The 16,769-nt window shown below is 33.8% G+C and overlaps 1 protein-coding gene across 1 annotated transcript; it reads left to right on the top strand.

Annotated features, from left to right (window-relative positions):
• Positions 1-554: 554 nt before the first annotated feature.
• LOC132712704 (dynein axonemal assembly factor 9-like) lies at positions 555-15,576 on the top strand (the record flags this gene model as incomplete). The annotated part of the gene is made up of 8 exons (XM_060695119.1): positions 555-612; positions 1,250-1,333; positions 9,325-9,452; positions 10,117-10,274; positions 10,820-10,890; positions 11,545-11,689; positions 12,309-12,412; positions 15,430-15,576. Coding segments are annotated over exons 4-8 (591 nt in total), but the record flags the coding sequence as incomplete, so codon positions are not given.
• Positions 15,577-16,769: the final 1,193 nt, after the last annotated feature.

The raw sequence follows: 16,769 nt of genomic DNA, 5'->3' as shown, positions 1-16,769 counted from the left end.
GCAGTGCACTATAGAGTAATAATGGCAAACATTTGTTTGCACCTCAGGATTTGCCATGAGTATAGTTCTAGACAGGTCTGCACATCCATACAGTCAGAGCTAACTCTATACTGTTGGTAACTCATTATATAAAATTTCAAATTGAAATCCCTTGAACTTTTAATGGACTGTTCCAAATTTTAAGCAGGGTAAATCCATTATATAAGTTCAGCATAATTCAAATAAGTTTAAATATCATGACATCTTGCTGTGAGCTTTCTGGTTAGCTCTGTAGGTAGAGCGTTGGAATGTGAATCAGGCGACCTGGGTTAGGTTCCCGGATGGTGCAGGTCACTTTTGTTGTAATTGATCATGAAGTCCTTTCTACGGTCATTCGCACTGAACCTCTGCTCTGGCATGTACAGAAGTTACATGTCCTTGCTAAAGTGAAGGTAAACTGCTTGACAGTCTGCACAGGAACATGGTAAATTCAGTGTTGCTTATGCCGTGATTCAGTGTGAAAATTACCAATACCACCACTACATCTTGCTGCTGGAGTATATTTTTAAGCTTTTCCTCTTTTATAATTTCAGAGTCAAAAGTAGAAGATTATGAAGCGAGTGCAGATCTAAGGTTAGTGGAGATACTCATTTAGCTATTCATTACTATTCATGAGGGAAGAGTGAATAGTTATGTTCTGTATGTAAATGACCACTTTTTAAGCAACAAGATTGAACGGTTTTGTTATGATAAGATCTTCGAACCTTTAATTCCACAGTAATATAATATTACCATGATTATACTCTGAAATGCAGATCAAGTATTGTGCATGTTATTTTATCCTTCCTATTAAATAAGGTCATTTGCTTTTTGGGAGATATGATTTGGCGTTAAACTGTTTATGAACAAAGTTGATTCAACATTTTAGGACTAAAATAATTATGTAAAAATATTTAGAAATGAGCTTGAAATGGTCATATATGTTTTTCTAGTGTTACTGGGCACTGACATTCTATATAACCATATTTTAGTGATATCATTTACTGTACATGAAAGGAGAGTGGTGGCCTAGTGGTTAAGGTGTCTGTCTCTCAACCCAGGGATCATGGGTTCGAGCTCTACTAGGGTCACAATTATGATTCCTCTATGACACCAGTACTGGTTAGTTTTAGGAAGCGGACTTTAAAAAGTGATAGAACTTGTTTTAGCAATCTAAAAAGAATATGTTTAAACTAAACTGTAAATTTATTGTAGATTATATGTATTTTAGGCTGTTGACATTTCTGTACGGATCAATGATAGATGCTGTACTCACTGGAATTCAAGCTTACTGAACTCATTGAGTGTTAAACAGGTAAAATAAATGATTAAATAAATGCTGTTTTGACAGTTTATGTAAAAAAGGCAGTCAGAAATTTTCAAATTTAACCAATATCATTAGACGCAAATGTAGAACAAAGATTAATGATGTTTAGTGTTACAATGCCTACACAAACAATGTTGTCCAGATACCTAGCCCAATTGGTTAAATACAAGCATGTTAGAAAAATGTGCAGCCTGACTGGATCTCGAACCCTGGACCCCGCATAATACAGTTCCTGGGCTATACCAATTGAGCTATCTCACCTCTTACATATTTTCACCCCTAATTAGTGAACAGTTCTTTATGGTGATATTTTATACAGTCGACATTGTATTAAGAGACCACTCAAGGGACTGCCAATGTGGTCTCTTAATAAAGTGGTCTCTCAATAGAATTCTGGAAAATTCGAGACTTTTTTATATTACAAGTCATAGATATAATAACATCTTTTTATAATAACAAAAACTGTACAATATCATGTATGTATGGAACAGAATTAATGCATTTATTCCACCTTGCTTTATGATATCGGAACTTACATTATGCTTGCTTCTATACTTCTTTATGACAATGAAAACCTGCGTTTTGCTGAATTCAATCATGCCTTATGATTACTGAATGCACTTTCATGTAATTGCAACCTTGTGTGTTCCCTACTAAACCATCAAACTCACATATTTTAATATGCTATATGTTTAATTGCATCTTTTTTTTTAAGGACAACGTATTATGTTTGGTGTTTAAGATAACATTCTTTATAACTATATGTACATGGTAGTTGTATCTTTAATTTGCTATAAATCTGCCACTTATATTGTCGACATTATGTCAAATTAAACTATTCATTTTGATCAATAATTGGCTGATTTGATGTGTCTTAGCATTCATATGCTTCAATATATTCACTGATTACAAATATAATGCAATACATGATCACTGCGCATCGACAACGAAGATGACAACGATAGCGATATTATAGTCGCATGTGACAGTACGCACTAAGCAGTTGGCAGTAAGCATAATGCGAGTTGCAATAATTTGTGTTCATATTATGACAGCAGGTGTCGCTTTGTCGGTACATCCCGTTATTTTCCGGATGATCCCGTATTTTGGCACGTGGAGTAAACAAAGTTACGTCCACTTTATATAGGGGCGTATACAGAACAGTGTTAGTTGGGGACTGACATGTAAATTTACTAAAAAACAAGAGAAAACGATGCGACAGACGAAAAGTGCGTGTTTTTGAAGATTCCGCGCAGCATGTGGAAAAAAGTTATACATGTCTCTAATAACTCATCCTACAAGTGTCAACTCACCTCTTATACAATTGTTTACACTTCTTTTTGAGCGTGTGTGATAAGTGAAATTGAATTTTATCAAACTTAAGGTGGCACGAAGTTGACATGTGTGTGTTTTTATTTATCTCGTGCGCACGAGATACTGTGTCGTGGCCACGGGTTACTAAGTCGTGGCCACGAGATAGTTAAAGTCGTGGGAACGAGATACTATGTTGTGGCCACGAGTTACTAAATCGTGGCCACGAGGTAATTAAGTCGTGGGAACGAGATAACTAAGTCGTGGCCACGAGTTACTAAGTCGTGGCCATGAGATAAATAAGTCGTTGGAACAAGTTACCATGTCGTGACCACAAGAAAGTTTAGTCGTGGCCACGAAAAAGTTACATGTAAGTCGTGCGAACGAGATAAATAACCAATCAAATTACACTATTTATATGAATTTTCCTAACAAGGATGCCCCTACTTCACTTGTCCGTAAAAGTGCCATTTATACAAGTTATTGATTGGTCAAAGATTTAGCGTCATTGTGACCCTGATTTCTGACCAAATTGCCTAAAAATTATTAGGTGTCATCTACTGATCTTTTAAGGTTATATAAACTACGGCTTATTCTTTCTAAATCATTCATCAGACAAGGATTTTGCATGAAGTGTCATGTTTATCTGACCTGTGACCTCAAACATCCTTATAGGATATCTACTGTCCATGGGCAATGTCCCTTCCCAATAAAATAAACCAGGACTAAGTCCCTCTCAAGTTATGGTATAAACAATGTTAACAGGCCTTTGTACGTACAAAATGACCAATTCTATCATAGAATAGTCCCAACAAAGGGCTATAACTAAAGAGATAAATAAAAACACACACATGTCACTTAGTAACTCGTGGCCACGACTTAGTACAGTACAAACTTGATTTTTTTTTTGTAAAATAAATATAATTTGGCTTCACACAAACATTGTGATTTAAATACTTTACACTGTAATTGGGCAGTATGAATATTCATGTATAGAGTTATTACAAAAATATATATGGAAGTTTCTTTTAAAGACAGGCACAACTTTACTTGACCCGTAATAAGGAAAGCAGATTCCTATACATTATGTGTATGTGTTTTTATTTAGATAAAACATATTTAGTAAGAATTTTATAGATTTCAATAAATTTCTGTGATAAAAATATATTACTGAAAGATGTGCATAGTATATCTTTAAGCACAAATGTATGTAAATGTGGTGGTGTGTGCGGGATGTCTGATCTATAATCAGACAAACATATGCCTAACATTTGTAATTGACTATGCACATGTCACAAAAATAAACAACTTCCTTCTTTCCTTATTATACATGTATATTTTAATGTGTTAAATACCTATTCGCCACTATTAGTGACTGAGACAGTTATTAAGTTAAAAGGCCAATTAATAAGTTTTGCTTTTCAATGTCCAAGTCATTAGATAAAGACCTTCGCAATCGTAGGCAGGTGCTTAACAACTGGATGACAGCATTATATGTTTTGATAAGGGAGTACACTATGACCACTATTGCATGAAACTTACACGTATATATTCCATCCCAGCTCATCAACGTTTCTTTGGGGTAGGTGCAGCCCTTAAGCCAAGGCCTGAATCCACCACTGTACGTATAACTGCCCCATTGAATAACTGTTTACAAGCATATTTTTTCTATTAGACTGTATACATATACATGTATAAAATTATATTGCATAATCCTTACTACTTGTATTTATATTCTTTCCACTGCAATTTATGTATTAAGCGCTTGGTACGTATTTATAGCATTGTCGCCCTCTGCATTTTAACGTATAACCACGATGGCCCTAACGGTATTCCGTAATACATGTATTTACATGTACGGAAAATTCCGATGATAGGCGAATCATGGAAAAAATCCGTTGATATCGATAACAGAGTTCTCGCCCCTTAACAGTTCACAAATCGCTAGACATTGTTTAAATTGTTTATCATAATGTAAGATGATCAAACATAATCCACAAAGCCTCAGACACCGAGCTTTATTAAGCATAAACACTGAATAACGGATATAAGCGAAAGCTAATACTAATCACGCCATGCGAGCTGTAAATCAAATAAGTCCCCTTTTAACAAAATCCATCAGGGAACAAAAAATAGTCAATTTTAAATGACTTCTACATAAAAGTAATACAAAAAAAAACTAAACCGTAAATGGTTTGTATAGAGCATGAAGAAAGGTAGCTTATACATAAAGGTATAAGACGTTAACATTTTAGTATTCCAAATGGCTTGTTTCAGTTTAATAGTTATCACTCAATGAAAGAATTGGTCACTACGAAATGTTTGAATGAAATAATGAAAAATGGAATCCAGAATAATGCAACGTTTAAATATCATAAAGCAAGATGGAATCAATCATAATGCAAGTTCTAATGTCATGTAGCAAGATGGAATTAAGCATAATGCAAGTTCCAATGTCATCAAGCAAGATGGAATCAAGCATAATGCAAGTTCCAATGTCATCAAGCAAGATGGAATTAAGCATAATGCAAGTTCCAATGTCATCAAGCAAGATAGAATAAATGCATTAATTCTGTTCCATATGTATGTATTACAGTTTCATAATTACATTTATGTCTTTTTTTTAAAAAAAGTCATCAATATGTGTTTGTTTTTGTTTTTAGTAGAAATTTGTGTACAAATGTGATCTACACTCATAATACTATCAACAGGTCATTTTGACCATGAAACAAAGCATATTGTCTTATATTGTTAATATGTTCATACACATCTCCTGCTGAACATATTTTTAAATCATCGCCAGAGCTCCAGATAATTTTTCATGCAATTAGTTTTAAACTTCTTGATTTTTTCAGCAATTAGTTTTTACACTACTGATTTCAAATTCAATAAGGTTTTTAGAGATCTAGGATTTTTTTTCTTTTTTTGTCGAAGGGTCATATTTAATGGGGTACTACATGTATTTCATAAAGCATCAGATGAGCACCTACACCATCAGCAATGAAAGGCTCGGTTCTGTAATGTTTAGTCCACTACGTTTCACGATTTTATTTCGACTACAAACAATGACATTTGCTATTTACTCAGACTCAATTCCATGCACAATTTCCTTGTTCAATATATCTGGTCTTATTAGTTGTCTGTCATTTTTTCGCTCGTTCCGACATCATTTTCGATTTGATTTTCTGGAAGGGAGGTAAGTAAGTAAGTAAGTAAGTAAGTAAGTAAGTAAGTAAGTAAAGTCTTTATTTAATGAGGCTACACATTTGGTTTCCCAATCTTCCATGTGGGCCTCAAAAACATAAATATACATAAAATATACATAATTTACATCATGGTTATACAGTGAAGTTTTCAAAATACATATACACATGAAAACACAAAATATAATAATATATTACTTTATGAAACAATAAATAATTAAAAACACAATAGATATTCAAAATACATGTACAATGCATGAACATACATTACTTTACACTAAATCTATGTAAGATCAAGGTACTTGAGAGAGATTCCAACTGATATAGGATGCTTGAAATTTTCCAACAGTTTCAGATTTACATACGGAGAGAGGGATATTATTCCATAGTTTGGGGCCCGAGTAAGTCAGAGATTTTCTAAAAATTTCTTTTTTTGGTTTAGGTATAAATAAATCTGAATTTTTTGCTGACCTGAGGTTACGTTCATGTTTTTGGTGAATAAATTGAAATTTGTTTTTCATGTACTTTGGAAATGAAGCATTGTTTAATGATTTATACATAATGACAGCTTTCTTGTATCTTATTCTTTCATCAAATTTTATCCAATTTAATTCATTAAATAATTCAGTAGATGGGGCATCATAACTTTTGTCAAGAATGATTCTTGCAGCTCTTTTCTGAAATTTTATTATATCCATAACTTGTTCATTGCTACAGTTTCCCCAGACTGTACAACAATAATCTAAATGTGGTAAGATATAAGCATTAAAGAACAGTTTTCTTGTATTTACATCAAGGTACTGTTTTATTCTTAGAAGAAGGTACAACTGAGTATTGCATTTCTTTAACGTCTTATCTACTTGGGTTTTCCACTTAAGGTTATTGTCAATATGAACACCTAATAACTTTTCAGTTTCAGTAAATTCAATTTCATGTTCTTGCAGGTGTAGTGGTTGTAATTGTTGTTTATTATTATTGGATGACAGGTTCATTGCTTTTGTTTTCTTTGCGTTTAGCATCATTGCATTCTGTTTGCACCACAGATTTACATTGTCAAGGTCAGCTTGGAGTTTATCATGTAAATCTTGTATAGAGAGACCTGCTGCTGTAAGAGTAGTGTCATCAGCAAAAAGATCTGCCTCTGAGGTTTTCAAATGGAGTGGTAGATCATTTATATATATGATGAAAAGCAAAGGTCCAAGGACAGATCCTTGAGGTACCCCTGATATAACTGATGCTGATTTTGATAGGTTGCCAGATACACTGACCTTCTGTGATCTATTTTCAAGATATGATGTAAACCAAGTAATTGCAGAAGAAGAAATTTGATAAAAATGAAGTTTTTGGATGAGTAACTTATGATTTACAAGGTCAAATGCCTTTGACAAGTCAAGAAAGATTGTGCCAACTAGCTTTCCATCATTTATTGCCTTGATCCAATTGTCAACAACATTTGTCAATGCAGCCACTTTCACATGAATGTTTTGTTCTAAATCCTGATTGGGTGTTGAAAATGAAATTATACAATTCTAAGAATTGTTTTAAATGATCAGATACATGTTTTTCAAATATTTTAGAAAGTATTGGAAGAACAGATATAGGTCTATAATTATTTTTATCTGATTTGTGTCCTTTTTTGTAAAATGGTGTGACTTTAGACTGTTTAAATTTTTCAGGAAACTTACCTGTTTTGATACTCAAATTGATAATAGTAGAAATTGGTCTACATATAACAGGGGATGCAGTTTTTAAAAATTTAGCACTAATGCCATCAAGTCCAGTAGCCTTTGTAACATCTAGTGAATCTAATGCTTGTTTGACTTGGCTTGGATCTATAGGTGGAATATCAAATTTTGGTGTATTTTGGTCAATTTTGCTGTTTAACATTTCTTTGAGTATATATTCATTTGTACTGGTTAGTGTTGTAATATTTTCTGTATTTTTGAATAAATTTGAAAAAAATGTATTAAATATTTCTGCTGTCTGTTTAGGGTCATAGACTGGAATTCCATTGTCATCATTAATGTAACTAGTTTGGTGGTTTTCGGCTTTTCCACTCAAGTCTTTTAGATTTTTCCAAAGCTTTTTAGGGTTTTTGTTGTTTGAAGATATCTCCTGATTAAAGAATTCTTTTTTTGATCTGTGAGAAAGCACCTTGACTTGCGATCTCCAGTATTTGTATTCCTCAATGTTATTTTTCTTTTTTGCAAAATCTCGTTCCTTTATTGCATTAGCTATATCATCTGTGAACCAATCATTTTGATTTTTTCGTTTAACCCTTTTTTGTTTATATGGAGCATGAGAATCTAAAACTTTTAGAAATAAATCATAGAAGGTGTCGAGGGCATCATCAGGTTCTGTAAACACATCAATTAATGACCATGGTTGATTTGATAAGTCTACTAAAAAGTTTTCTGCATTGAATTTCTTTAAATACCTGTAGTTTATAGTTACATGCAATGGACCTTTTTTTATTTTTGCATTAGTTTTCCTTGTAAAACAAATAGGGTAGTGGTCACTAATAGACATCACTGGAACAGCTGTGTAGCTTATATTCTGTGGATGATTGGTGTATATGTGGTCTATAATGGAAGAGGAATTTTGTGTGACTCTTGTAGGTTGTGTTATCAGTTGATGTAAGTTGAAAGTATTAATTATTTTTTTCCATTTAGAATTTGCTGGGCTTAAATTTATAAAATTGTAGTTAAAGTCTCCTAATAGAATGATTTCTTTGTTTTCGACATAAAGTGTATCTAAAATATTTTCAATCTGATCATTCCAGTGATGAAGGGGGCCTATAAATATATCCTACAATAAAGGGTTTTTGTTTTTCAAGCTTCATTTCTAACCGTATAGCCTCAATATTACTAGAATCAAGATCAGTTCTTAGTTCACATGGTAGGTTTGACTTTACATATAAAGCTATTCCACCCCCATTAGGTCACTCTGAGCACATGACAAAACTGTGCAAATGCGGCGTTGTGATACGTTATTGCTCTGACAAAATATGTCACAATAAATATAAAGATCGGAAAACTGTTTCTTTCTTTCCGATTTTGAAACGATAACAATTGTATTTTTAAAAGACAATTATTTGTGACGGTCGTTTAATAGATACTTTTAGACCAATGACCATGAAAAATATTTGTTTGTTTGCTTGTACACATCAATTCTACTCGCTGATTACACAGGTGAGAATGCTGGTAGTCACGGCCGTTTAATAGATACTTTAACACTTAATTTTGTACATTTGGGCCAACATTTAGTGGCAGCTGGTCGCGATATAAAATCTTTGTTTAATGGAATTAACTTATATAGTAAAAATCATCGGGAGGGATTTTATGCGGCCGCTTAATAAAAAAGTCGCTTAATAAAGGTGGACGCATGTACAATGCCGACTGTATGTTAATTTCAGATAATAATTATAGTTTTATAATGATCAGTGTTATATGTTTTTATTTACAGGCTGAAGACATAGCTACAGAAACATTATATGAGAGTTGTACAGGGGCTAAGGATGATATTGTAACAAATTACGTCAAGACTGGTCCTAGAGTACAATTCTCCTTACAAGCTGTCGACCATTCTGGATGGTAGGTTGAAAACATTTGCAAATATGTGATATCATAACAGGATTTAAGAAAATACTTATATTTATACCCTTATCTTGATTCCCAATATCAGATTATAAAATCCTGATATTTGTCTCTTTGCGATAAAAAATCCAGTTTTGAGCCCCTAAATTTAGCTGGAAATCCAGTTTTAAATATGTATTGGAAAATGAGCATCTATGACTGATTTGCTTAGTTCACTGATTTAAAAAAAAATACTAAATAAATACTGTTTCTTTTATTTGCTTCAACAAACTCGCTTACTTGAAAAAAATTGTTTTGTGTTTTATTTTTCTTGCCATAGAACTTGTTGTTAAACTTTTAAGCTGGAATATTGTATAAGTTGAATGGTGCAAGATTAACTGAGATTATCTTGGTGTAAGCAGATAAGATTTTTTGTACCATGTAGTATCATGACCATTTTATGTTTGATTATAGTTGTTATACCAAATGCAAGTTTGATGGTTCATTGTAGTAAATAACAGCACATGATTATTGTATTGAATTCTTCATGCTGAAGATTTATTTAGATTGAGAATATTTACATATCATAATGATACAGACCCTCCAAACATTTAAAGACAGCTGAATACCTTGATATGTATGAAATTATAAACTTTAAAATAATTGTAATTTCATTATTTAGTTCTCACAGCTTGACAGATGGTAGCCGGAATCTCATGGTAAAATGTGCGTCAATAACATTGTATGATATACCAAGCAAAGAGAAGCCGGGCTCAATCCTGGGCTCACTCGTCTTCTCAGAAACCTTTCTAGATTCTGAGATCAAGGTAGCCACTAAAGGTAAGTGAAGATTCTGATGAAAAATTTTGTATTATGTGTGTTGTCATAAGATTTTGTCTTTTTATGATGATTTTTGTATCCCTGCATCATTATACAAATGTGTATGATTGTGTCCCGATTGGCAGTCTTCAAGTGCACAGTCTGAATCTAGGCAATGATAAATTCATTCTTAAGTTAAAGTGGCAATACATAGATGAAACATATTGCATGATAAGTTTATAAAGGAAAATTTTATTTGGCATTTTTATTTTAAGGTTTTTTTTCAAGCACTGTTTTGATTGAAGTATTTTGTAGAATGTATTCCACATTTGAATGCCTCCCAAATTTTTGTTCATTGAAACATGTAGCTGCTGCTTTGTTCTACCTTCTTTCGGTCCGTATGTCACACCTAAATGTTCAATTTTCATAGTATCTTCATTTAATTTAGATAATGGACAGTATGAGATATGAAAGCTTGACAAGATTGTTTAAAAAAATCAGCAAGTTATGGGTTAAATATCTTGAAGATACAGGGAGATCAGTGAGTATATTGTTGTTTGTTTCAGATGGTAGTGTTGGTATGAACAGTAGTTATCTCCTCCTGACAGATCACATCCCCAGACACCATTGCTGGACTGTGAGTAACTTTCCTTATTATAAAGTAATCTCAGCTTAAATAAGAAATATGAAAGAAAACTTATTATTTGGAGCACATTTTATTGAAGTTAGGAATATTTTGATGTTAGATGTTGATAATGATAAAGCAGTGAAGGTACAGTTGCTCAGTAGATAACATGAGAAATAAAGCGTTTGTCAATCACTTGATACTTGTCAGTTTCCCATGCTGTGACAGTGACTATTACAGGTTGCTTCCCTGTAGTTAATTTTCTGACCATCTGTTTAAGTGACATTTAACAGAGGAGATAACAGCTTCCTGTCTCTTAAACAGTTACTTACTAGTAACTAGAACTAATGACCTTTCTGTAAGTTAGCAGGATACCTTTATCTTATGAGTCCAACCTGCTAGGAGTCAAACCCATTGCAGCTCAAACCCAATGTAGCTAGGTTCAAGTTATTTGAAGCCAGCAATGTTAACCTCTCAGCCACGGAGGCTCCCCATTAAAAAATGATCAGGTTTTCTTTTTTTCCCAAAAATGTATTTATTTAACAATAATAAAAGCTTTTGGATACTACAACTCTCTATGGAGACAATCTCAGTACTGTTGTTTCAGAACCTGTATGTTTTCATGCCTACTACAGTAAATTAATGTAATGTGTTTTTATATTTCAGCATACCAATTTGTTGGAAGACAAAAAATTGTTCCAGGGAAAGTTAGAGAATAAAAGCCTCTCAGAGCACTTTGGTGCTTTATTGTTGTCTGGAGATCCAATCAATGTAGGATGTGCAAGTACCTTATGTATGCCCCCAGAAGAAGGTATGTTCTTTAAATAGTTCTTGATATAACTTTTACCCAGCGAAATTGATGATATAGACCAGTCTTGTTTTGAATTAAGAATGATTCATTGTTGATTTTAGGGTTTTCATGTAATAGTGCTTTTTTAAAGGCCCTTTATGCCTTCGAAATGCTTCTAATTTTTTTTTCTCAAAAGCTTTTAAATTTTGGTGTACTTTTATACTATCTATCTAGCTGTAAAAGGTGGATGATACAACTCAGGTGTCAACCTTAGTCCAAAATCATTCAGGGGAGAGGTAATTGGTCCTAAATCTTCATCATGAAAGACTGACATTAGCCATAAAACATTAGTGAAACAACAAGGACAAAATTTAATAAATGAGCCGTGTCACGACAAAACCAACATAGTGCATTTGCGACCAGCATGGATCCAGACCAGCCTGTGCATCCGCGCAGTCTGATCAGGATCCATGCTGTTCGCTATCAGTTTCTCTACTTGTAATAGGGTTTGTAAGCGAACAGCATGGATCCTGATCAGACTGTGCAGATGCGCAGGCTGGTCTGGATCCATGCTGGTCGCAAACACACTATGTTAGTTTTGTCATGGCGTGGCTCAAATGTCTTTTATTTATTTTTTCAGCTTGTTTGTATGCATTCGAGAATGGGTTGGTGATAGTTTGTGATCAGTATGGTGCCATAGTACTACATGGGAATCACATCAGATCTGCAAGATTCTATGATGGTGTATGTATTCACATAATAATTGTTCTATAAATAGCCTGACCTTCAGGTCTGTATAAACAGTCTTTCAGACATGACCCACTCATTGGTTTAAACATGTTTATTCAACATAACATTTAACATTTGAACAATATTTACAAAATACATTTTGAGATTGGTCAGAAAGCTATAAAACTTATGAGTGTCCTTTTGCTCACCTGTCACAAAGTGACATGGTGAGCTTTTGTGATCGCTTTTTGTCCGGCGTCTGTCCGTAAACTTTTACTTTAAACAACATCTCCTCATAAACCTCTAAACCAATTTCATTCAAACTTAACAGGAATGTTCCTTTGGTAGTCACCTTTAAAACAAATTGTTCTATAAATAACCTTACCTTGGTCTGTATAAACTGTCTTTTAAAATGTTTAAAAGCATAATTGATAGATTAGAAACAATTTTTGAATAGAATTTTGTAATAATTACATTGTTAAGTATTGAATTGGTGATTTTACAATTTTTTTTCAAGATTGATTTACTGTAAAATAAAGTGTTCTAAAAGAGTATTCACTACATTACAGTTACAGTCTATATTTTAGAACTTATTACTTTTATGTTGATGAATACAGATCCTGACTTTGCTATCAAATTGTCATAGTCTGAAATGATAGTTAATGTTTTTAGCTCACCTTGCACAAAGTGCAGGTGAGCTTTTAGGATGGCCAACCAAATGGCGTCCGTCGTCTGTCGTCCGTCCACATTTTAAATATTCTAAGGACATCTTCTATGATACCGCAAGGCCAATGTTAATGAAACTTGGCAGGAATACTCTTTGTATGAAGCTCTATCAAGATTGTTCAAAGAATTCCATTTCATGCAGAACTCTGGTTGCCATGGCAACCGAAAGAAAAATCTTTAAATATCTTCTTTTAAAGAACCGTAAGAGCTAGAGCTTAGATATTTGGCATGAAACATCTTCTAATGAGCGTCTACCAAGTTTGTTCAAATAAAAGCCCTAGGGTCAAAATTGGCCCCGCCCCAGGGGGTCATTGATTTTCCCTATATGCATATAGTAAAAACTTAAAAAATCTTCTTTTAAAGAACCCAAAGAGCTAGAGCTAAGATATTTGGCATGAAACATCTTCTAGTGAGTGTCTACCAAGTTTGTTCAAATAAAAGCCCTGGGGTCAAAATTGGCCCCGCCCCGGGGGGTCATTGATTTTCCCTATATGCATATAGTAAAAACTTAAAAAATCTTCATTTAAAGAACCGTAAGAGCTAGAGCTTAGATATTTTGGCATGAAACATCTTCTAGTGAATGTCTACCAAGTTTGTTCAAATAAAAGCCCTGGCGTCAAAATATGCGCCGCCCCAGGGGGTCATTGATTTTCCCTATATGTATATAGTAAAAACTTAAAAAAATCTTCTTTTAAAGAACCCAAAGAGCTAGAGCTTAGATATTTAGCATGAAACATCTTCTAATGAGTGTCTACCAAGTTTGTTCAAATAAAAGCCCTGAGGTCAAAATTGGCCCTGCCCCAGGGGGTCATAGATTTTCCCTATATGCATATAGTAAAAACTTAAAAAATCTTCTTTTAAAGAACCCAAAGAGCTAGAGCTAAGATATTTGACATGAAATATCTTCTAGTGAGTGTCTACCAAGTTTGTTCAAATAAAAGCCCTGGGGTCAAAATTGGCCCCGCCCCGGGGGGTCATTGATTTTCCCTATATGCATATAGTAAAAACTTAAAAAATCTTCTTTTAAAGAACCGTAAGAGCTAGAGCTTAGATATTTGGCATGAAACATCTTCTAGTGAATGTCTACCAAGTTTGTTCAAATAAAAGCCCTGGGGTCAAAATTGGCCCCGTCCCAGGGGGTCATAGATTTTCCCTATATGCATATAGTAAAAACTTAAAAAAATCTTCTTTTAAAGAACCCAAATAGCTAGAGCTAAGATATTTAGCATGAAACATCTTCTAATGAGTGTCTACCAAGTTTGTTCAAATAAAAGCCCTGGGGTCAAAATTGGCCCCGCCCCAGGGGGTCATTGATTTTCCCTATATGCATATAGTAAAAACTTAAAAAATCTTCTTTTAAAGAACTCAAAGAGCTAGAGCTAAGGTATTTAGCATGAAACATGTTCTAATGGGTGTCTACCAAGTATGTTCAAATAAAAGCCCTGGGGTCAAAACTGGCCCTGCCCCGGGGGTCATTGATTTTCCTTATATGTGTATAGCAAAAACTATAAATCTTCTTTGAAAAACCCAAATAGCCTGAGTTTAGATATTATACATGAAACATCTTTAAGTAAATATCTACAAAGTTTGTTCAAATAAAAGCCCGGGGGTCAAAACTGGCCCTGCCCCAGGGGTGTCATTGTTTTTAACTATATGTGTATAGTAAAAACTTAAAAATCTTCTTTTAAAAAACCCAATGAGCTAGAACTTAGATGTTTAGCATGAAACATCTTCTTATGGGCGTCTACCAAGTCTGTTCAAATAAAAGCCCTTGGGTAAAAATTGGCCCGGGGGGGGGGGGGGGCTATATACAGGTGAGCGACCTCAGGGCCATCATGGCCCTCTTGTTTCTTAATCACCTTAATCACATCTGTGTAGGCTGACATCCAGGTACTTCAAATTTTCACCTTGATTTCCCCAAATTTGATAATAGACAGTACCTTAAATATTGAAAAAGAGCAAGTCCTTGTTAGAAATTAAGCAGTTTTAGGCTTCAGTTCTGCTAGATGTAATGATTTAATGTGAGGAAACTATACAAGTTGCTTGTGGAATGTCAGCAGTCTAGCCAGCTCTGAAATAATGCACTGATAGTTATCCGATCCATCCCGTCAAAAATGCAAACATAAATTAATTTGTCTTAAAATCCAGTCACCTTTATTAAGGAGAATAGTAAAGATATGTTAAATAGAGTAAATGAACATTTTAACCTTTTTTAAAGTACTTGGTAACATATTTATTTTCTAACTCATAAAAACATGTCCCTATTCTGATAAAAACTTGAAATGAACTTATCATTTTTCTTTCAGGACACATCCAACACAGTGGCTGTATTAGTTATAGAATACCATTCAACATTTGTACCATTTATACCATTCCATCTGAGAAATGATGAGGGTCAGTTAATGCTGATGTTCACACCAAAATCAAAAGCATACAAACATCTTTACTCACAGGTATTAATGAATATTTTTATTTCTCACTTTCATTTATTCTAATATGTTAAGGTTTTGTTTGAAGTGTAGAAACCCTATGCTTAAGGGCATAAAAGTACATGCAATACACCTGAATGCTAGTCTAAGTTTAAACATTAGATAAAGGGACAAGTACTTGTACATTAATCATGATAGAAATAATGTCGACTTCTTAGAAGTATAACTGCTATATGAGGAAGATGGTTGTGCCTGTTAATCTTGGATTTACAGACAAACACCTTCTTTTGAAGGAATAGCTATTAAGATATCTTGCATTGTTAAGGTGTCATGTCAATTATATCCAGGTGAAAGTCTAGCCTTAAATTAACATAAAAAGGAGGCACATAGATGTTTGATAAACATACTTTGTAAAGATATACACTTTTGGTAATAATTCCAGCTGAACATAAATTGTAGGCTCAAGTGAAATGGATTTACATTTACTGTCTGTTGATTTGTCTGTCAGTTAATCTATCTGTGTACACAGTCATTTGTTTGATCTAAAAGAAATAAAATGAGCCGCGTCGTGACAAAACCAACATAATGGGTTTGCGACCAGCACGGATCCAGACCAGCCTGCGCATCCGCCCAGTCTGATCAGGATCAATACTGTTCGCTCTATCAGTGTCTCTACTTGTAAAAGGGTTTGTAAGCGAACAGCATGGATCCTGATCAGACTGCATGGATGCGCTGGCTTGTCTGGATCCATACTGGTCTCAAACTCATTATGTTGGTTTTGTCATGACGCGGCTCAAATAATGGCACTTACAAATGCAATAAATATTCAAGTGTTTGTTAACCTCCATGATAGTTTTTGTGTGAGTGCTGGTTATATTTCGCCCATTCACAAATCTGATAGCAAACTTTCATCTTATAGAATTGAATTTGAACAACATTACATTTTGCAACATATGTTGCATACATTGTATGTTGTAAAAGTGATAAATGCTGGGTTATTTGTGAAATATATGTGACAAGGTAGATTTAAACGATAAGTTTGTAAATGTAAAGAACAATATGTTCATGAATATATAAAATTGATTAGACATAAGAAATACTGGTACATGTTTTATTATGTATTCGATGTTTCATGATGTAGAGATATTTAACATGGGATTGCCTATAAACATGTCACATGTTTTCCACAGTGTATGGTGAACAGTAACAGTTTTTTT

Source organism: Ruditapes philippinarum, unplaced genomic scaffold, assembly GCF_026571515.1.
Source record: "Ruditapes philippinarum isolate M1 unplaced genomic scaffold, ASM2657151v2 ctg18415_1_1_1_1, whole genome shotgun sequence".
Classification (NCBI taxonomy): domain Eukaryota; kingdom Metazoa; phylum Mollusca; class Bivalvia; order Venerida; family Veneridae; genus Ruditapes; species Ruditapes philippinarum.
Note: the sequence above shows the minus strand (reverse complement) of the source record. Positions and strands in the feature narration are given on the sequence as shown.